Here is a 21,648-nt window from a genome sequence, read left to right on the forward strand (position 1 = left end):
TAAAAAAAGCACAGGTGCTCGGTAAGAGGATTTGTTATTCCTGACGCATAAGGAAAAAGATATGAATAGGAAATCTGGTGCTTTTATGTTGCACAGTTTATGCTGCAGTTTACAAGCAGCCCAATTTCTGACAAAAAAAAGATTTCTGCAGTCACCGTGTTTATGTATGGAAAATGATCATCTCTGCACGTGTGCTGATCAGTTTGTGTGTAGCAGGGGACAATTCTACATCAATTTCCCAAGATGGCTTTCTAGTTCAGAATCTTAAATCAGACTCCACCTAGAACTCGGGCACTGGAAAGCACATCCTAGCTAGAGGAGGGGAGAAGCATCAAGAGGGTGTCAAAAATGATCAGGCTGATCAAAATGTAGCCAGGGCCTCTTGATAAATATGCTTCCAAATCAAAATGCACAGTTTAGAAATGAGTGTTGGAATAAGATGAGGAGAATCACTCCAAGCAAAGCTGCATAACAACCTGCTGGGAGGAGAGAGGCCAGAACAGTATTTGTGGTTCTGTCAAATCATGGTCAGTGACTGGAAGAACTGCCAAGCTACAAACAGGAAACCACAAGTCCCCATGTTTAGGGCTTACGTGCAGGCATTGAGAGGACACTAAACAGAAAGAACGTCCTGTTTAAAAGCAAAACCAAAGAGCTTAGATCACAGTGTGCGGATTGGGAAAGAATTCCAGAGATTCAGGAGCAGAGCTAGACCAGCTTAGCCATCTACTCAAGAGCATATGAGTTAGTGAAGCAACGCAGCCCAGTTTCTTCCAGGCAAGCCACGCATTCATTCGAACTGCACACCTAAACCCACGACATTCACTGATCAGGCCTGCCAAACCACAAGCAAAAACACTGCCAATGTTTGAATTTCCGTCTTGAAAAACATCGGAGGGTTATAAAATTAGAATTCTGAGAGTTATAAAATTAGACAAAAAAAAAGTCAGCTTCTACCTACTCACGAACGGAAGCACTGCGGGCAGAAATTAAAAGTCGTTACTTCGATATTTTCCCTTTAAACGAAAAAAAATGCTTCAATTTCATCAATTCAGACTTGTTCCACTACAAAAAAAAAAGTGATAGTCGTGTGACTTTTTCCGTTTGCAAATCTTTTTGTTTGACTCAGACAATTACAGATTTCAAAACCACCTCCTACATGAATAAACCCCTCGGATCTGTAACACAACTGAACAGAGAACGGAACTCGAGCCAAGAGCTAACATAGGGTCTTCCGAATTTTACTCCAGACAAACTGGAACAGGAGAGCTGATCGGTCCTGGGATAGAAGAGACCCTGGGAGCAGGAGAGGGAAACACCTGCTGTGTCTCGTGTATATTCCGAGTCTGGCAGGATAAACACAGACAAAAATCCCATCAACACAGCACGCGCGTAACTTTATCAACACAAAGATTGAAAGCTTGACAGTTATTATTTATCAAGGACGATAAGGCTGACATTTCCCTTTGTCTCATCTCCATGGTAACTTCCATTTTTCCTTTGTGTGCAAAGCACGTTATCTTCCCATTTTCACAAGCTGAATGCATTCAACCTTTGGAACGATGAGATGCTTTTGAAAATCGACTTCAACTGTCTGCAGGGATTAAAGATTTTATTTAAAAAAAAACTTTTGGTTAGGGAAGCACATAAGTCAGGCAGTCTACACTTCGACAGTCCTGATACTGTAAATGTTTGCTTGAAGTGATTTCAAACCCACAGCGCAGAAGCCAGGACTATTCTGTTCTTAGAGATGCACTGAAAGTGCTAGTGCCTTATTTCTCTCAATCTAGTGACTGGCCTCCAACTGCCACTCATGCGTGAACATGAAAACACGTCATTTAGCTTGTTACATTATTGCGATTTCTGTGAACACTGAGGTTCTGCTCTTCCAGTCAGGAACCCACAGGACGAAGCAGGAAGCTTTGCAATATTTCCCTCTGAACAGAGGAAACCAGGCCGATGCTTTAGCTGGGAGCAGTAACAGACATGGAACCAACTGCAGGCTTCATAATAGTAATAGTCAACACTGGTGGATATTATACCCTTACTTCCTTTCCTGTACTGCCAGGGAACTTTGCACAAGCATCTCATCCCTATAATGTTCTCGGGATGAAGGGCTTGTGCAAAAGTAATAGGTCTTCTTTCTAAGTAACAGGAGCCTTATTTCAGGCAAGCAGCCTCACTGTCACAATGGTGACAACGCAAATGTTTGTGCGGCAATTCTATAACCACATTTCCTCTCAGCCTTTTTAAATACTGCTAAAGGATATACACGTATCCCAAAGATATGTTTTTCATTATATAGGTCCACATGCACAAAAACTATCTTGTAGAATTGAGACAGGCCTTTTTTTGTCCTCTGACCCTGTGACTCTCTCTGGCAGCTGGTCAGAGTGAATACTCTCATGTCGTTGATATGAATGCTTTTACATGCTGCGGTTCAATATATATTCTGTGCTTGTCCTGGCATTTAAGGCCTTCAAGAATGATTGCATTGAGAGCACAGCAGCAGAAGATACATTTTTGTGTTTCCCTAGTCTTCTCTCTGAAGGTGCCATCTCATTTTAAACCCCCCCCCGAGCTGCGGTGCTACAATTCTGTTTGTGCGAAAGGGGCGACACTGTTCCTACCATACCTCCAATGGTCGAGAGGCCGTTGTCATCGCTCTGGCAGCTGCTGTCCAGCCTCCGCCTTCTGATCTCCAGCTCCTCCTCTTCCTGCAGCCTTTTGGCTATTTCCTGTCACAAACACATTCAGAAGTTCTTTGAGGCTGTAAAGTGAGTACTAAGCAGTCACTTGACTGGAGCATTTTCTAAAGCAGCGCACATGCGCTAGAAAGAGTTTACAGCAGAGCAATAAGAAACAATTCCCAGTCTCAGAAGATTGCCATAGACGGGTATCGGTGTTTCCAGTTCTGGTCCTGCATTATCCCAGATCTTCCAATTCTCATTCCAGCACAGCGCTCTATTTTATTTACAACAATTTAACTTTCAAGCTATTTTAAGTATTTTCGATGGCAGGACGGAGTTAGAAACTCTGTTGGCCAGACGCTACGACCATGTGGCACTTAACCCAGGACAGCTCTCCAACAATGGCTGTAATGTGACCTCTGGCCACAGCGTCTTTCACACCAGTTTCAGCGCAACGTTAATTCAGAATAAGGAGCTGTTGAGACAGCAGCCAGTGCTGTGGTATCCCCGATTTCCCCAAGACGGGGTTCTTAAACTTTCTGGACCAAGTACCACCCCTGATCAAACCAAGGCATCCAAGTACCACCTACAAGTCATCTTCTCATAGGAACCCCAGAAAATCTCAATGACCAACTTGAGCGCATGCGCACACATGCTCACATATAATAAAAACAGCCCGACACTTGCTAACGCTAGCAGTGCTGTCTGTGTCAGGTTCAGCAGCAGATCTAGTGTCGGTGGCCGATGTATAATCCACCTCGTTCGTCAGTACTCTTGGCGTCTATTCCTTTCAGCCATGAAAGGATACTTGATTTTTGCGAGGTATTCATTTTCGATCACTTGCTCTGTTGTCGAATGTGGCACTAAGTTGTCTCTCTGGAAGCTGGAGAGGAGTTTGAGCACAAGTATTAGCGCGCTCTGTATCGACGTACAGTAGCTAAGTACGTAGGCTGCGTATTTCACACTAATTATTAAAATAGAAAATATGAAAACCCGTCTCGAGCTTTCTGAAACCGATTAAGTAAACAGATGAAAAATTTACATAATTTTGAATTATTCAAAATTATTCCATTTTTAATTCCCAATTTTTCCTGTGCACACAACAAATTTCCAGGGTCATCTGTCGTACCACCTGGGGGCGCTCTGCCACGGTTTGAGAACCACGGCTCTTAAGACACCCACCTCTACGAGAAGGAAATGGCATTTGGAGTGAATCCCATCTGCTCGGCCTGTGGGATCACTTTGTGGTATAGAAACGGGGTTCTGCTTCGATCAACGAAACTGTTAAGGGCTCTGCGGCTGTAATCCCAGAAACACATGCAAGGACGTAACAATGGTCAGGAAAGCCCATTTCAAGGGGAGCTGTGCATGCCGACTGAGGATCTACCGGAGACCCTCCCGGTTAGCCTCGACTGTGCAGGTACAGTAAGTCTAGCACAAGCAGGTCCCGTGTTCAGGCACGCACAGCGAGACTGCAAGGCTGCGATGAATGGAAAGGAGAGTGGGGGGGAAGGAGCAGGAAATTACGAGCCGTCTGGGCCGACAACAGTGCAGAAACACCTGCAGCCTGACTGTAAACGAAGCTGCCAGGGGAGCCAGCCAGTGAAAACCAAACTAGCAGAAATAGACTCTAAAAGAACGCAGCCCCCAGCTTGCGTAGTGTCACTGCAGCTACGTGCTAAACTGAGAAGGGGGGGGGGGGCGGAGGAGGGGGGTTTCCAGAGAGCCAGAGCCCCTCTAAGCCCTCCTCCTGCTCGGCAAGATCGCCTTCACCAGTTATTTCATCTTCCCAGCAGAGGACACGGTGTCTTCAAACCCCCCCGCCCCTGAGCCCCGAGCCACGTCATCTGGGCTCCTTCACAAGAAGAGTCAGAGAGCTCGGGTCGAGGGGGGGGGTTCATTTCCTCCCTGTGGGCTGCCTCGGTCTCACACTGACCTCCCTCGCTGAGCGTTTCCAGCTCAGTTTCCATCGCCCGGTGGAAACAGGCGTGACTGGGTGACGGCCTCAGCGCTGGAAACAGGACGTCACGCCGGCCCTGCGGCCGGACCACCACGTACTGCGACGACTGACCAGTCGAAAAAAAGGGTCGTCTCGCCTTTCGCTGGTCGCCCGCGTAACGTCATTGTAAAGCGAGAACATTTTCTTTTTACAGAAAGAGACAAGTGCAACCAAAAAAAAAAAAGATACAAGTCCCCACTGTGAGATGGTGACCGCTGTGTTAACCGAACAGCAAACATCTCCATTACGATATCCAGGAAGACAATTCAGTGAAAGCTCTGTTCCTAGGCAGGGGCGAATGTGTGTTTGTAGAAAATGCTTTGGCGCTTCCAAAAAGAGATTCACTGGCTGAAATTTAGTTATACAAGTAAAATAAATTCCTCAGTGGCCCAGTATGGTTACTGCGGGGCGGTCACTGTTCTGTAGAAGCCACTGTCAATTAGATATGTAATATTGTACTTCTTGGGCATAAAAGACAGCACTGTTTGTAAGAGGAGTGATGTTAATGCTGGATGAATTCCACTCTAGGTGGGTATAACGTACCCTGACTCAAGTTCCCCCTTAGGTCAATTAGTGAAAATGTCTCTGCCTGATGCAGACACGCAGACCCAGATCAGTAAGACAACAGGAACAACGCAACTCTGCCTCCAACAAAGTCAATCAGCACGGAGGCTGAGGTGTTGATCCAGCTCTGGTGTAAAGGCACAACCAGGACCCCGGCTCTGGGGGCACAAATACAGCAATGAACTTGTATCTGAAGACAGTCGGCACCCAAGGATTCATTCAGTGTACAGTGTGTTTACTGTAGACCACCCATGTGCGTGCATTCAAGCCCAGTTCCTTCCAATCTCTGCACTCAAGGAGTTAAACACTCGCACTTTTGTTTAGGTCTACTTTAAACTGAGTAGAGTAGTAGAGTTTATTGTCAGGCAGACAAGTGCAGTGAAATGCTTATTTGCATGTGTGCTCCTATACAAGGACATCAAGGAAACACCAAAAACAAAAACACAGAGCAGTGACAGCAACAACAAGTTAAATAACATACATCTTGGAGAAAAAAAACCCATCAGTGTGAGCCAGTGGTGGGGGTAGAGTTCAGTAATCTGACAGCTTGAGGGAAGAAGCTGTCTCTGAGTCTGGATGTTCATGCCTTTATACTCCCATAACGCTCACCAGAGGGAAGGGGGGAGAACAGTGAGGAGCCAGGATGACTGGTGTCCTTCACAATACTTCCAGCCTTCCTGAGGCAGTGAGGAGTAAAAATATCTGAAATAGAGGGGAGCTGTACTCCAAAGATGGACTGGGCTGACCTGACCACCCCCTGTAATGAGCTGCTGCCAAGCCACACTAATTCCACATGTGAGCACACTTTCAATAGCCCACCTGGAAAATGTGGCAAGGACAGCTGAAGGCGTTAACTGAGCTCAAGGATGCTTTTTTCCCCACCAGGTTTTGTACTTTTAACTGGATATCTGTAAAAACTCCACTACACAACACCAAAGAAAAAGAGTAAGTTGAATTTAGTAAAGATGTGAAAAAGGATTTAGAGGAAGCGAGACTGGTTAGCTTCAGGGTAAACAAGTCAACTCTGATGTTGTGCATTTGTGAAGCACAGGTTTAAAAACCTGATAAGCTTCTCAGAATCTCCCTTCGGGGAGCTGTAGTTCTGGCTGTGGGACTGCAGGGCAGCAGATCAGCCCTTCTAAAGTTCTGTGATTAAAAACATTCCAGACAGAAAGCCGAGAAAGAAGGTGGTTTAAAAGATATTTGTTCATGAATAAACCTGTGGTCTCACCACCAAACAAAACAAGTCAAGATTTGACAATGAGATACCGATGCACGTTACTACAACTTACTACAGCGCACAGTTCACATTCTGCAGAAATAGGTCCTGATAAATCTGATAGAATAATACATTGAAACCAACCAAAAACATCTGTGCATTTTATTACCACATAAAGCCACAGCGACATGCTTGTCAATGAATCAGCTTTTGATTGCTTATATGCCATTTCCAATAGATGGCGACATAACCCAAGTATTGGCACCAGACGCTGCTTTGCTTATAACCAGGCTCGAAATGATGCAAATTGCACCACAGACGTGAGTAATGTCACCCACACTGGGATTAATGGAGAAATACAGACGACACACCACAGTTTCACCACATTTTTATGCAAGAAGACCGATTCCAACACAACTTGGTAAAGATGCTCTCATACTGAAATGTCTGAAAATGGTCCCTCAGTAATTTATACTAAGTATAAGGATATTGTCTAAAAATACTTCATGCATTGTCTTCTGCCAAGACAGTTAGTACTGATAGATTTAGGGTTGTTCTAGAAAATATCGGTATTTTATTTTGTGAGATTATCACAAGGGATGAAATATCAGATTTGTCTCAAGATTGGATCAACAGTGCAGCTATAACTGCAGGTCAACTACTTCTTAAAAACTAGGCTCATGGGGAGCCTAGTTTAATTAAAAATATATTAGGGATTCTCTGAGATTATTTGGGGATTTAAAAGCAGCCATACATACATTCTAAACCGAAGCCAAACATTTGTTTTCCAATATGCTGACTAACTAGAATGGGTGTGTCAATTGCATTAATTAAAATATAAAAACAATATTCTAATCGCAATAACAGTTTCATTTTCTCCATACTTGCTGTAGCCAACAACCTCACACTACCACACATTCTCTTAATGTGAACTCACAGCACATGCAGACTCAAGCTATCAGCTAATTGGTGTTTGAGACTGCTCCTTTTCGTGATTGGTGTTGTGTAGAACCATATTCCCTGCCCGTCAGAGATGCTCATGCTGCATAAGCTTGGCAGGACTCTGCCGAGACGGCCTGCTTGAGGTGCAAGGACCCTGATCAGACAGAGCTGCACAGGTGCTTTACTGAGCAGCCTTCCCAAATTTTTAGCAATGTGTGTGGAAACCCTTCTGCCTGAACCCCTACAGGGCTGTTTCTCTTTACGAGTTCCAGAAAGATTTCATTTCCACAAGTGTCAGCACTTAAAGCCCCCTCCAGGAACCCCAGTCTCTCCTGGGCTGCGCCCCGCTGTCATTTACTGCAGGGGACCCCCCACATGTGGAACGGAAATATAAAATAAGGCTCTGCTGGGAGAACTGGCAGGTCTTTCATCTCTCGCCCCCTGTTCGTCAGCTGGAAAAAGTGCTGATGCCCCCATTCGGATTGCCTCTCATTTCACAAACTCCTCGTTAACGGGGCGCACAGCAGAGCTCTGACAAGACGACACACGCGCTGGCGCACGCACACACAATCCTGCACACAGCAGCCCGGCATGAAGTTCCAACCGCGCACAACTCATCGCACAGCAGCCGAAATCAAACACTACCTGTTGAGCACGAACCTGCACTCCACCGCCACCACCGACCTGCACAAGTGCAGACTTACTGCGAAGTGCAATCGCACAAGAATTTGCTTACACTGCAACCTCAACGTCTTGAGCACGTACACACCCTGCTCACAGTGCCCTGAAGGTCCACACACGCCCATACTTTTTCTGTATTTCAATACTTATCCGTCTACAGTGGTAGGTGAATACACGGTATCAGTCGTTTTAGACCAAACGATTTCTTTTTCTGGCACAGCAATGGCAGCTCAAACTGAGGTGGAGCCCCCTCACTTTGAGGGGGAACAGCCCCTGTAACACCAGCCCTTGTAACCAAATGGAGCTTCTCCCTTCCTGAAGGGATGACCTTATTTCCCTTAAGCCAGAGGCGTCAGAAGAGGCTCTTTGGGAGGGCTCTCCACCCAACCCAGACCAGAAAGGCAACAAGCCTGCACACACTGCCCCCGCCACACTCATGGCAAGACGACCGGCGAGGGGTACCCCTCAGACAACGCCGGGAACCCCACGCCCCCCTCGCTTCCATGTTGTCACTCAAATCCTGCTGGCGGTGCGCCTGAAGCCGAGCAGCAGCACAAATAATAATGTCCACGATGCAAGGCTGTATTAGACGCGCAGGTCCCAAAGAAGGGCATCATTAAAGATTGCTACATCCACCCGGAGCCACAGGGTCTGGAAATGAGCCGGATAAAAATCCCTGCAGATGACAGATTTGAACGGTCAAATGTCTTGAGGAGAGCAATATTTTCTGGGGCACCTGCAGCTCCAATTTTCAGTGATAATGTGGAAGCGATAACTTGGGGCCTAGACTGTATTCACAGGCTATTAGCCATTCGACTACGTCAATTACAACAGGTCCGTGATTGTTTGGAGCTTGTTTCTCCAGAGTGCTGCGATAGCAGCTGATACACCTGTCAGAAGACTTATGGAGACAGAGCTGCATAATCACTGTGAATAATTCATTTGTGCCCATTTAAAAACAGAGCTCCTTAGAGCTCCTTTTCCTGAGGGATAAGTGCCCTTTGCACAGTTCAGCGTGGATTATGCGTCTGAAACTGCTGTGTGACCACTGGCCGGTCCCTCCCCATTTGCCAGTTTAAGCCTCATCACGGGTTCTGCATCATACCCACAAGACTTTCAAAAAGGATGCTCTCATCTTATTTTTTCTACTTCTGCGGAACCACTGATGCATAACCAATTCTCTGCACCAAGAGAAAACGCAGCCTGAAGCGAAAGAGTCAATCACCACCAGATTTCAACCTCATTAGGGAAAAAACAGCTCCAACTTTATTCTTTTATTGCAGTGCGTGTCAGCTGCCTCAGCAGAACAGTCACTCACTTGACACACTGCAATTAAAAAGACTGATCCACATGTGAACAGGCCCCCTCTGTAACGTGGAGCCAAGGCATTTTAATACCACCAGCCCCCACTCGTCAGTCTCGAGGCACTTTCAGAAGACAATTTAAATTACAGGCCATCTCTGCAGGGTGCTGAAGCAGATAATGACTGCAGTAAATGCTACAATTTGGCTCTGAGGATGGTACAGCTCGTGTAGCGCTCTAGATTTTAAAACAGACTATGATCCTTCCATAAAGTTCATCTTAATGCAAGATTTCTGGGGAACCCTTCCAAAAACTGCCTTCAAACACTTAAAAGAGCTACTTAAAATAGCTCTTGCTAATACGTTAGGCCTTCCTGACCATTACTCATAAAGACCTTTAAAATGGAGGACTACATAACTGTAGGTTTCATGCATTTAAACACCTTACAAAGAAACAGACCTCTAAAACCGCTACTGTGAGCGCTACTTGTACGGCCTTCATAGAAAAGCACTGCGGAGTTACTGTAGTTTCACATACTCAGCTAGAGGGTCTAGCAGGGTTTCCACCCTGGTCCTGGAGGACATTGAAGCCTTCTGGTTGGTCTCCATTCCAAAAGAGCTCTCTACCTTGGGAAATACTCTACTGCAGAAGTACTGGCACAAGGGCACTTCGAAACCAAGTCTCCATTCTTTTTCTCAGCTGGCTGAAGAAGCCGTCGCTAACCTATTGCCTAATGAGCTCTTTTAAGATGTGACTCGTTAATGATGTCCAGGCTAAGGTGGGGATTGCCAGCTGGTAGTGTCATGGTTTGGGGATGCTTTACTGCATCAGGACGACTTGCTCTGGACCAGAGAATACTAAGGGAGTGTCAGGCTAAAGCTGAAGTGCAGCTGGTTCAGGCAGCAAGACAACGATCTGAAAGACAAGCAGGTCTGCATGGCCATGGGTGAAAAAGAAGAAATTGAGGGGTTTGGAGTGGCCTACTCAAAATCCAGAGATCTTGTGACAGGACCTGAAATGAGCAGTTCATCCCCAAAACCCCACAAATGTCACTGTGTTGAAGCAGTTCTGCACACAGGAGTTGGGCAGAATTCCTCCACAGCACTCCAAGAGACCGATCAAGAACTACAGGAAGCATCTGGTTGTAGCTATTGCTGCTAAAGGTGGTGTAACCATCTACTGAGTCTAAGGGGGCAATTAGGTTTTCACAAGGGGCACTGAGTGTTGGATAACTGTTCATTTAATAAATTAAAAAAGTATAAGGATAAAATTAAGTATAAAAAAGTTTCAGAAGTATAACAATTCGGTGTTATTTGTTCACTTGGGGTCCCATTTAGCTAATATTGGGTTTTGCTGAAGAATTGAATAACATTCACTGTGGAAAAATATGCAATAATGCAGGAAATCAGAAATGCTTTTTCACAGCACGTCTTTACTTCTTTCCATAAGTAAAGAGAAATAGGACAGTAGATGTGCTAGAAAGCTGCTGGCTAATTAGCTGATTAATGCCGGTTTTCCTTATTGCCAGCTTTTAGCGCTTACCATCTTATTGCTATCTAACGTGTACATCTTTTACAAATTACTCATTAAAAAGCTACAGATATGATGAAGCGTGTGGGAGGAGAATTCAGGACAAAAGCTTATTTTAATACAGCAAGAGGAGAGCAAGGAATATTTGTGGTATTACAGGAAGGAGGCCCTTTCAAGCCCAGGAGAGGAAACCAGGTGTGCAGTGGATGGGCTTGTTCGGTGGAGGCAACATGCAGCACAGCACTTCGACCTCCCACCTGCCTCCGATCTCAAACTGGATCGAAACCTCTCATTCCCTGCAGGAGCAAGAGCAAGATTCCGGGTCTGAGCGGCAGGAGTATTCCCACAGCCGGGCCGACCAGGATCTCCAATACTGCTGCCTTGAGACGCACAACCACCCCCCCCACCCACCCACCCATCGTCTGCCTGGCCTGGAAACGTCAGCCAGCACCCACGCACCCCCACTCCGTCTCCACACACCCCAAACAAAGATCGCTTGTAAACACCTCAATTAAAAAAAGACATTTTCCATGCTGGAAGCGTGACACAGCTCAGCTCAGTCCAGCCCCTCTGGTGGAACGGTCAAGCAGGGTTTATTCTGTCCTGGCACACTGGCCACCGATTAAAGGGGCTTTTCTTGTTCTTTTGCTTATTTGTCTGCCTGTATGATTTTTTTTTTTTTGTTCCGGACAAGGACCACTCTATAGGCAAAGCTGGGCTGATGTATTAAGCTACTTAAAATGAAAAGCCTTCTCTCTCCCTCTCTCCAGCTTTTGGCAGACAGTCTTTGTGCGCTGGAGCCAGGACTCTGTGGTTTTCTCCCCAGCACACAAGCAACTGCTGAACACTCCAGGGCCCTCACAACCCGACTGAAGCAGTGCACTAAAAGATGACCCAACCTGTGTGATCTATGAAAGGGCCCCGGATTTTGAGCTGTACCTGTATTGTAGCGTATGACACAGGTGCTGAAGTGGCAGTGCTCGCTGCCATTTTCACTTGTCCTCCCCGGGGCTGGCACTTTCAGCAATGGCAGGTGTGAACATTGTGTGGTAGCAGCATGAGCAACGCAGAAGAAGCGCTTCTTCAAAGCCATTGTCTTCCTACCTCGTCCTCTTCCTCCCTTCTGCGTGCCTCCTCTGCGCGCCTCTGAATCTCTTCCTGAATCACTCGCGCGTATTCCGAGTCCTGCTCCTCACTGCAACGAGACCCAGGGAAACTCAGTTCCACCCCGTTGCAATTAGGCCCACCATTCACCAGCCCATAAGCAAAACAAATCGGTCCAAGAGACTTTTAACAGATAATGAGAACAAACCAGTTTGCTAAAAACCATCCTAAGTGTTAAGGTAAGTCTATTTATCGGTCCTAATCACACGCAATATTAACCGACTAACATAAAAAAGACAGAAGCTTTGTCACTAGGTAGTGTCTTTCCATTTTTGACTGGCCCCGCAAGTCCACAACAGTTACGTCCTCAGCATGCCTCTTGGCTATGTCTGACCAGCAGGCATCACAGGAGAATACTGGACTGCAGCCCGGAGGCCTTGACGCGAGAGGCCAGAGACGGGGCCTCTGCTCCAAGATGGCCAGCCAGTCCTTCCGCCTGCCACAGAATTCCCCGCCACCTTTCCAAAGCCGGACGCAGCACAGGTCCGCAAGAGCCGAGCGATCGATTACCTGGCTTTGCTTTCGTCGCAAAACGATTAACGCTTCAAACCTGAAGCGCGCCTGCAGAAACGCGTGTCTAGGAAGCCTTTCCCCTTACGGGCTGATGGCACAAAAAAATAACTGCTTTGCATGCCAAGAAGGGAAACACCCTCTCAAGCGCACCCCTGATTTCAGGTTTCCTGCACTTTGTAAATTAGATTCTTTTTTTTTTTCCCCCACGCTGTTGCCCGCCATCGCCACTGGAGCAGCCTGACAGACGCCTGCTGGGCCCTGCATGATCGGGCTTCTGGGTAACGCCGCTTACCACGTCAAGCTCAAACGGATTGTTTCACAAACACCCCCCAGTGACCCCACCGGGCCCCAGCCCATCGGCTGATCCCGGGCCCCCGAGACCACCGGGCCCCAGCGCGCGGGCGGGAGAGGGGGCGGGGCGCTCACATGTGGCGGGTGCCCTCCTGCAGGCGCGCCTGCTGCTCCTCCTCGTCCTGCAGCCGGCGGGCGATGCGGATGTCCCTCTGCACCAGCTGGTTCTTCTGCACGTTGGAGGAGTAGTACTGCTCGACTGCGGGGAGAGCAGCGCCAAAAAAAAAAAAAGAGGAAGATAAAGGACTAGGAAGCAGGAAGAAATGGAGGGGCACAGAGCTAACACACTCCTGGTGCTGGCGGGCATTTAAAAGCATGCTTTTTTCACTTCCTCACCCGACTCATCTGCACAAACCCCCGTCATTAATCTCTTGGCTGTGACACCCAGAGACATCAGTCCAAGACAGCAGCGCTTACCACCCATGCTGCAGGGAAGCCGTTACGCCAGAAGATTTTGTCATTCATCCCTCCCACGTATCTAATCACTCCGCTATCAGATCTACAGGTAACATCCGTCTCCCCTGTCAGATCGGACATCATGCTTGAAATGCGAGGTGCAATGCTAAGGAACTGCTCTATTTTTAGCCAGTCATGTCACTACACCAGCAAATGTTATGGCTTCTTTATAATAATGTAATGTTAGCAAAGAACATACGATTCACCCGATATACACCAAGAAACTGCTACAAATCTCCATCTCAAAATGTGTCTGCCATATTTTTAATTCTGTTAGGCATACTTTCGAGTGGATTAGAGAAAAACTACTAATACTACCTAGTTTTCAGGTTGTATGTGTTAATAGAACAGTGTCATCCAGAGCTAACCAGATTAACCAAGCCTACAGGATTATAAAACGGGTTAGGAAATTCTCCAAAACCTGTGGTTTTGGGAAAAGGCAAAGTTACAAAGATTACTCTTCACTGCATCACAGCCTCCTTTGAGAATATCATTTTCTTTCACCTCAGGAAGCAACGGGAAGAGAATTACCCAATATCAATGAAAAATGAGATTGTGCGCCGACATTTCTTCAATTAATTAAACCGCAAAACGTATAAGAAATAAAGGAAGCCCTTGTGATTGAAGGTGGGGCTGTCTGGTAAGATAGCCGATTCATATATCCTAAAGCAGATTAACTCCTTTGATACACCTCTTTCCCTCAACAAGCTGCGAGCACAGGCAAGTGGTTTTCATGAGCTGGCTGTTAGTCTGCATCAGGCAGGGGGAGTTAGTGACGCACAGAGAGGGGGCATACTTACTCTCCTGCTCCTGTAGGTTGTGGGCCAATGCCCCATCTTCCAGTACAGCAAAGCACTGGCACACTGCAACACACAGCACACAGCTTGAGTCAGAACACTGCAGAAGCACCTGGTGTGCTGAACAGAACTGGGAGTTACTGCAATGTCTGGAGCGATGTCTTCGCAGACTATTAACACCTTGATAATCTGTAGCGATTTCGTTTGAAACTCTCGGTGTTAAACGCTGAAGGACTGCGCAATGTCAACAGCTCAGACTATAGTATAAGCAGACAGAGGCACAGACCACTCTGGAACAGAAAAAGGGTTGACATACAAGGTTTCAGCCTTGGGCCCCGAAGAAGGAACATCCCAGTGCTATTTTCTGTACAAAAGGGAAAAGATGCACGCTGTTAACTTTATGCAAACATGAGAAGAATGCAAAATGATATCTGCCAGGTAGTTAAGAGACCAAACCCATTCATTTCCATTACAGTGCTCCATAGTGGTAAAGCAAACCCAAGGCAGGAAAGCGCTCAGTCAGAGCTGCGATCAGTTCCGGGACTAAACTGGGAATGGACAATCGATCCCAATTCCACCTGGACCTGATGGCAACTCTGGGAACTGTGCTGGAAAGCCGGCAGCAACACCTCCACTGCCCAAACAGCATGATCCATCTCAGCTTTTAAAAGGGGCAGGCTCCTGCACAAGAACGGGCTCAGAGGCAACTGTCAGCACGGCTGCATCGTATTGACATATGGAGCCACCCCTTTTCGGTCTATTTATACTCTGAACATTCTTAACGTGCAGATTGCAGCGTACAAACCCTGGGCCAGGACAGGAGTGAGGCTGCCACAGCTCTGCCACCACTGCCCATGCTCCTTGCCAGCAGACATGCGGGAGCTCCGCTGAGCCTGCAGGAGAGTCGGCGCCGATTGGATGAGCAGCTTGCCCGTCAGTGATGTCACTGGATGATGTCACCCACAAGTGAAGCCCCAAATGTGGAGTGATTCAGCCAACTGCGGAAATCACAGACGGCAATGACAAGGCACAGGATCAGTAAAAGGAGGGCAGGGCTTCACTCACTCTCCCAGCGAGCATCTCTGCTGGCCAATTTGGATGCTCCCTTTCACTCCTTAACTCAATGTGCAAATGAGCTAAAAAAAAAGGCAAAGGGTGATGGCTTGTACTGTACAGACGAACATGCGGGATATAAAAACTTAAATGGATCAAGCTGCTAAACACATACAATTTTAATCCCTCAACAGTAGGTGGCAAATTTTACTTTAGGAGAGTCCCTCCCTTCTCAGGAAATGCAATTTTAAAAAGCAAAACAGCAAGCAATAATACACAGCCCTTCACACAAGTCAGTTATGAGGTGCTGCCCACATTCCAAAGTAAAAAAAGTTTCACGTGTGGCAAAGAGGTGTCACGGGACACGTAAATCATTCTTCCCACTGAGGACTGTATTCATAAAACTTCCCGTCTGCTTTTTCTTAATGGGAAGAGCATGACAAAGCCAATGTCTCGCGCATAAATCTTGCAACACCCTGTAGGCAGTGAAAGCTTTATTTTATTAGAGTACGTTTTCAAACACAGCCCAGGGAAAAATCTTTATGGATGCAGCCCTTTGTGCCATCTGGCACAGAGATCACAATCTTACAGTTTTTTCCTCCTCAGCTTTCTTCCCCCCCACCCAATTCCTCCACCAAGAGCACCACAATCCAGGGCCCATCAGCTCCAATCCAGGAAAGCCCAGAAAAGGGATGTATGGTTTAGAGGCAAAGGGCAAATAAGAAAAGATGATCCTTCTGCCAGTCCAGTGGAGGCCAAAATCCTAGGAAGTGCGAGCAAAATGAACAAGACAAGAAGAAATAGGCATGGACCTGCCATCACCTTCCCTGGCCCAATATTTCAATCCCACTTATCAAATACCCTCTCAGCCTCAGCTAAATACTACTGCTGGATGGGACTGGTTTGCAGATTGAGATGTCAGAGTCTTGTAGAATATGGGTCGCGCCCCGTTCCTAATATTTTGACCTACGACTGGACAGCACAGGCCTCTTCGCCTTTATTGTCTTGGAAGTGTACCCGCCTTTCGCAGGAGCCCCTGGCTCCGGTGATGCAAGCAGAGTGCTGCAGCTGCCGGGGTCCGGAGCTCGATCCCCATCTGCAGCCGAGGAGGAGGAGGAGAGCTGGGCATCCCACCCCTCGGTCAGCTGGTGAGAGGAGTGGTGCCTCTCTCCCCTGCCACCTGTACAGGGCACAACCTGCCTTTTAGCACATGTCCCTTCTTCGCTGTGCTTGAAGACGGAGACTGAGCCCACTCCACCGATTCACAGAGCCCGTCATGAGTGCACGGTGCTCCTCAGGAATCAACCGGGTGTTTTACCGGGTGTGTGACTGTCCAATCACCCAGGGAAATCAGCAGACATGTACATTTCACACAGGTGCTCTTGACCTAAGCAGCAGAACAGCGTTTCATCACTATGGCAGATAAGGAAAGCAGCAAACCTGAAGCCAGCTGAGTACAAATTCTAAGCAGACACTGTAAAGCGATACAGTCATGGTGATGGGGGGGGGGGAAGATATACGTCACAGGTGAGCTCTGCAAGGATGAGGAAGGTCCATCTGTTTAAACGCATCACATGGGTTCAAAAGGTCATTCGGGTAAATCAGACAGCTGACACAAACCACATGCCCATTTCCTATACGGAATGAAACCGCAACAAACCTCCACTGGCAACAGAAGTTACACTGGTTTCTGCTCTGCTCTATACACAGGAAAACTTCAGTTTCAGACTGGCTTTTCCTTATGGGCTGATCATCATGCTTTACTAAACTTGTACTTGCTCCCCATAAAAACAAACACAAAACACTTTCTCCATTTCCGATCTTTGGAATCTTGGGTCTCCGTAGTTGCAGAAACTGTGGCATTGTTATAGTACTTCCAGCTCTTCAAAAATCAATAAACATTTCCGTTTAAACTTCACAGGAATCACTTAAAACTGGGTGGGGTGGGTGGGGGGTAGTGTCTTTGGAAACTACTGAACCACAAACCATTACATTGGGTGATCTGGCATCTTTCATCTTTTAAAGCTGAACGGACAGTATCCTTGTTTGAGCTTGGTTCAAGTGAGCGAGACGGATCAGCAGTGCTCTGGGGCTTGTCCTGTATGGCACGCCAGGACATCCGTCATGAAGTCTGCTGTATGAAAGCGGTGCGTATTGCCTTACACTGCTTGACTGATCTTCGGAAGCTGCCCTGCGGCTTCCCGTCTCCTACCAGCCCAGAGCCCAGAGCCCAGAGCCCAGAGCCCAGAGCCCAGAGCCGGAAGGACTCACTTTCACGGTCTGGACCCTGGCCAGGCGGCGCACTGTTAGTGCATTATCACTTCAGAGCCCCCGGGGCTGTGTTTGTTAAATATCATTTTACTGGTCTTTTATAAGCTCCTTAACACCCAAGTCAGGCATTTCATTATTCTGCAGCTGCCACATTGCTTTCAATCCGTAACATGAACCTTTGTATATCTGGTTTGATAACTCTAGTGGAAACTACCTACTACACCCTAATATCCCGACATGCCTGTGAATCACCTACTTTCATTTACTTTCTTCAGCGCCTACTAACGAGCTCATCCTCCGTATGCACTGCCCCTCTGCTAAAACCGTTACTAGGATAACCAGAAATGTTCCACCTAACATATCCACGCAGCAGGGAGACAACACCTTGTGGAAAAGCTTTCGGTGTCTAAGACGGGTGGAGAGACCAGAGACAAAACCGCCCCAAAAAACATCTCCGATTCCCTGCTGTAGGCCTCTGAGCACCTGCTGCTATCCCGTTTGAGGACTTGGAAATTGTTCCAATCTGCAGACTCCTGCACAAGCTGTACAGCCTAGAAGGAAAATACCATCTTCACAAGTCTGGTAACGGAAAGTTGTGAAACAATTAAGCACCAGATTTAAAATACACAGAAGTCAGCACTGCGTGATCAGAATATAAAAATGCAAATGGTTCAAATGAACAGAGGGCATTCCATTCATCTCAGCTGCCGAGGCTACTGGTACACTTCACTTGACCGATCAGGCTTTTGAATCCTTACTGATCTCAAAGGCATCAACCACTTCAGAGTGCAGGACACCTTCCAAGATTGTCAATACCTGCATCAATGGCTCACATAATCCTCCCAGTGCCAAGGAAAAAGGGATTCCCTTAATATTCCACGAGCATTCACGTTAGGAATTAGCCATGCCAATTTCCTCTTTTTCCTGCCTTCAGTTGTCCTGCAGATCAAATCTGAACACATCGTGTAAGAATGTTTAGCTCATAAAAAACCTTTAACAGATCTAAGAGCTTTGGAATGAAGGGTCTTACTTGCATCCCAGAAACACAAGGGACTGTTTACGTTCTCCAAGACTAATCCTAGCGAGGTAAAACAATTAACAGTAGCACCAGGAGATCAAAACATCCATAAAATACCCTTGCAGGAAGTTGACCTCTAAAGTCTCGATGGCTTCCTGAAGACTGTTACCGATTTAGAAAGATTCCATCAGGCGTTTCAGATTATTGAAATCCAGGGTTTCTCTCGGGAAGTCTGAAAGGAGATCATAAATCTCACGCAATGGACGAATACTCTGGAAAGGGAAATTTGAAGGGAATGGCAGCTGTACCACAAACATGTCACTCATTCACAAGATTAACTTGTACGAAGTGTAAGACCAGGTGCTCAGTGAGGCTTTTTGGATAAAAAAGGCGCCCTGAACAGCTCCTGCACAGGCCCAGACTGCTGTGCCCACAGTGAGACGCTGTCGTCTGTCCTGGTAACCACACCCTCCCTGCTCAAGGCTGGGAGAGGGCAGGGAGGCAGACAGCACTGCTGTTTTTCCACTGTTTATTTCAAGTACAGTCCAGCAGTCAGATTGCCCAACATCCGCAGAGCGGTCACCGAGACAGGAAGCCGACTGGATTGGGCTGCCAACCGGGACAGCAGGACATCGGAGTAAAACACCGGAGGAGGCCGAAATGTTGGAGAACAAGTCGCTCGGACCGCAGTTAATGTTTGTAAAAGAGGAGGAAACTTTGCTCTGAATCAAAACAAGCTACATTTTTTTAACGCTTTTTTGTCTTCCATTATAGAGCAAAACCCTTTTGACCCCTGCATTTATTTGGAAAAACCTTCAAAGAACCACGTGATACAGTACACTCAGCTTGGCTAATTAGCAATGTAACCTCATTGTCTTAACAGGGAGGCTTAGTGTTGCTTAGTGGGGAGGGTGGGGGGGTGACCCTGACCCCTGAACTCTCACAGCAAGGCCAGCCTCCCCCACCAAAGGGGCCACCTGTCCGCTGTGCCTCTGGGGTCCTGGAAACCAGTGTGTCTGGACAGTCACTGACCACATCAGCCTCGGGCTTGGATCACCAAACCAGGACGAGTAAAACATCTAAGCTGGTTTGCATCAAATCCAAACACACCGGCGGACAAGGAAGAGATGAGAAGGCGACCACACGCGGTTTTCCATCACCACGTTCGTAGGCATGAAGCTCAGGCCAAGCGCCGCAGTCCAGGAGGCTGCAGCTCTGCCCGAGCTGGGAAACCGGCTTCAACTCACTGGGGCTGATGGTTACTTTCCTGGGATTACTTTTTCTTGCATTCAGTGAGAACGCTGGCAAAGCCAAGAGGTGTCTGAACCTCCCCTGTCCGTTGTCTCAGAGGCTGGGACTCTCCTGGCTGCCTGCCATGCAGAAGGGCCGAGGCCGGCAGACAGGGCTGAAGCCCGTGTAAACACAGCCACAGGGTGGGCTTCCACTGGAGAAACGGGCCCCCGTCAGCACTGCCACCACACACAGGCACCACCAGGGGCTGCATACTGTCGTACTCCGGTGGCACAACTGCTCATTAACATAAACCTCGGAGAAACAGCGGGCGAGAGCACCGAAAACAAGGGGCGCGCATGCCACTGTCTAGAGGACAACACTGGCAGAAGCGCAAGATGTCTGAACATTATTGCTGGGGTTTTCATGGTGTTCAAATCACGAGCTCACCAGATCAATATGGTTGTTTCGAATATCGAAAACCAGTCAATTGGAGGACTTGTATAGAGTCTAATCTCTAAACTTTTAAATTGCTCCTGTGCCGGGACATATGCATGATATGTTGTGTATGGGGTGTAGCAGTTTAGTTGAAATGGCAGCTGTGCTCCCTCCCAGTAGGGGGTGCTATGCCCCGTGTGCTGTTTACCCGGGACTGGGACTCCTCTGGGATACAGACTGTGGCTCTGAAGTCTTGGGGAACTGCTACCACACAGTTCACCACACTTACACTGAGATCCTATCCGACAGCTACCGTATGCAGAAAGACAGTACATTGTGCTGGGTACTTCGGCAAAGTGAATGCTTTGCTTAAGAGCAGATCAGTCACATCAGGCCTCTGTATGACAGGTATTAAGAAGTCTGATACATGCGCTGATCCTTCAACTACCATTTTCAGCAACAACAGACCTTGGGACCCAAGTCAGCAGATTTGAATTCCATTATTCAAGAAAGCCTGTATAAGCGTAAAGCTTAGCAAAACCACACAGGCATCTTGGTCCACTCAGATTATAGAACGAAGCTATACAAGCAACTGACCCAACACTAAGGAGAATGTGTAACACTACTTATGTTTATAAGGAAAAACTAAGCTTGACAATTGTTTTTGTTGCTACAAATCATTTAACACTTGCAGGTGCTCAGAAAATGAAACTGGGGGGGAAGGGAACAAGGCCCTGCTCAGTCCATTCAAAATGTGAAATTTTGGTTTGGAATGCAACAAAACACAATCAATCTGGGATTTTGTCCCAGGGACACCATATCCCTTAACGCCACCCAGGCAGCCTGACAGGCAGCTGCTCAGGCTCAGGACTTGGCCCCGGATGAGGTGGCCCACTGTGGGTTAGACTCCGGCGAGACTCTAATTTGCAGGCGGTTTTGTCAAACTAACCGCCCCCACAGCCGCAGCTATAAACGCTGTAAGGAGGCCCAGGGCCTGCCCTGCCTGGAGCGCTCTGCAGGCACGGAAAGCTCCTCTTCCACACTCACAAGCAGGAAGAATGGGTTGAGCCGGGGGGGGGGGGGGGGGGGGGCAGGCATCAGAAGAAAAAAGTTTGATTCACACGCAGCATCGCTTATCTGAGATCATACAGCGAACACTGTCCAAGAGGAAATGGTCACAAACCCGAATTCTACAAAGGTCAACAACCATGGTGTCATGGGAAGCCCTAGATAGGAGGCAGCCTTGACAAGCGCGCACACAGCAGATTAATAAGAGTGCAGACAGGAACGGGAGGGCATGTTTTACATACACACGACTAGTCCGGGTCTGTGCGAGTCTCTTTAACCATGGAACAAAGCGTAGAAAACCAGCCGCAGTGTATAATCCAGAGAAAAGCTGCATGCGTGTACAGGATTTACTGTAACAGCAA

General features: G+C 47.4%; 1 protein-coding gene across 8 annotated transcripts in view; it reads right to left on the reverse strand.

The window, feature by feature from the left end:
- The window catches only part of ccdc50b (coiled-coil domain containing 50b), a 51,000-nt gene that overhangs the window by 12,373 nt on the left and 16,979 nt on the right, over nucleotides 1-21,648 (reverse strand). For 4 of the 8 annotated variants that reach the window (XM_088617588.1, XM_088617587.1, XM_088617591.1 and 1 more), the window contains 5 exons: nucleotides 16,283-16,441; nucleotides 14,212-14,274; nucleotides 13,031-13,154; nucleotides 12,032-12,122; nucleotides 2,636-2,738 (listed from right to left, as the gene is read on the reverse strand). In XM_088617588.1, the coding sequence (XP_088473714.1) occupies nucleotides 2,636-2,738; nucleotides 12,032-12,122; nucleotides 13,031-13,154; nucleotides 14,212-14,274; nucleotides 16,283-16,441 (540 nt within the window). Of the gene's footprint in view, nucleotides 1-2,635; nucleotides 2,739-11,866; nucleotides 11,999-12,031; nucleotides 12,123-13,030; nucleotides 13,155-14,211; nucleotides 14,275-14,524; nucleotides 14,573-16,282; nucleotides 16,442-21,648 lie in introns of those variants that run through there. The other 4 variants (XM_088617589.1, XM_088617590.1, XM_088617592.1 and 1 more) reach the window with 4 other exon arrangements.

This window comes from Lepisosteus platostomus, chromosome 23, assembly GCF_059453375.1.
Source record: "Lepisosteus platostomus isolate fLepPlt1 chromosome 23, fLepPlt1.hap1, whole genome shotgun sequence".
NCBI classification, from domain to species: Eukaryota; Metazoa; Chordata; class Actinopteri; order Semionotiformes; family Lepisosteidae; genus Lepisosteus; species Lepisosteus platostomus.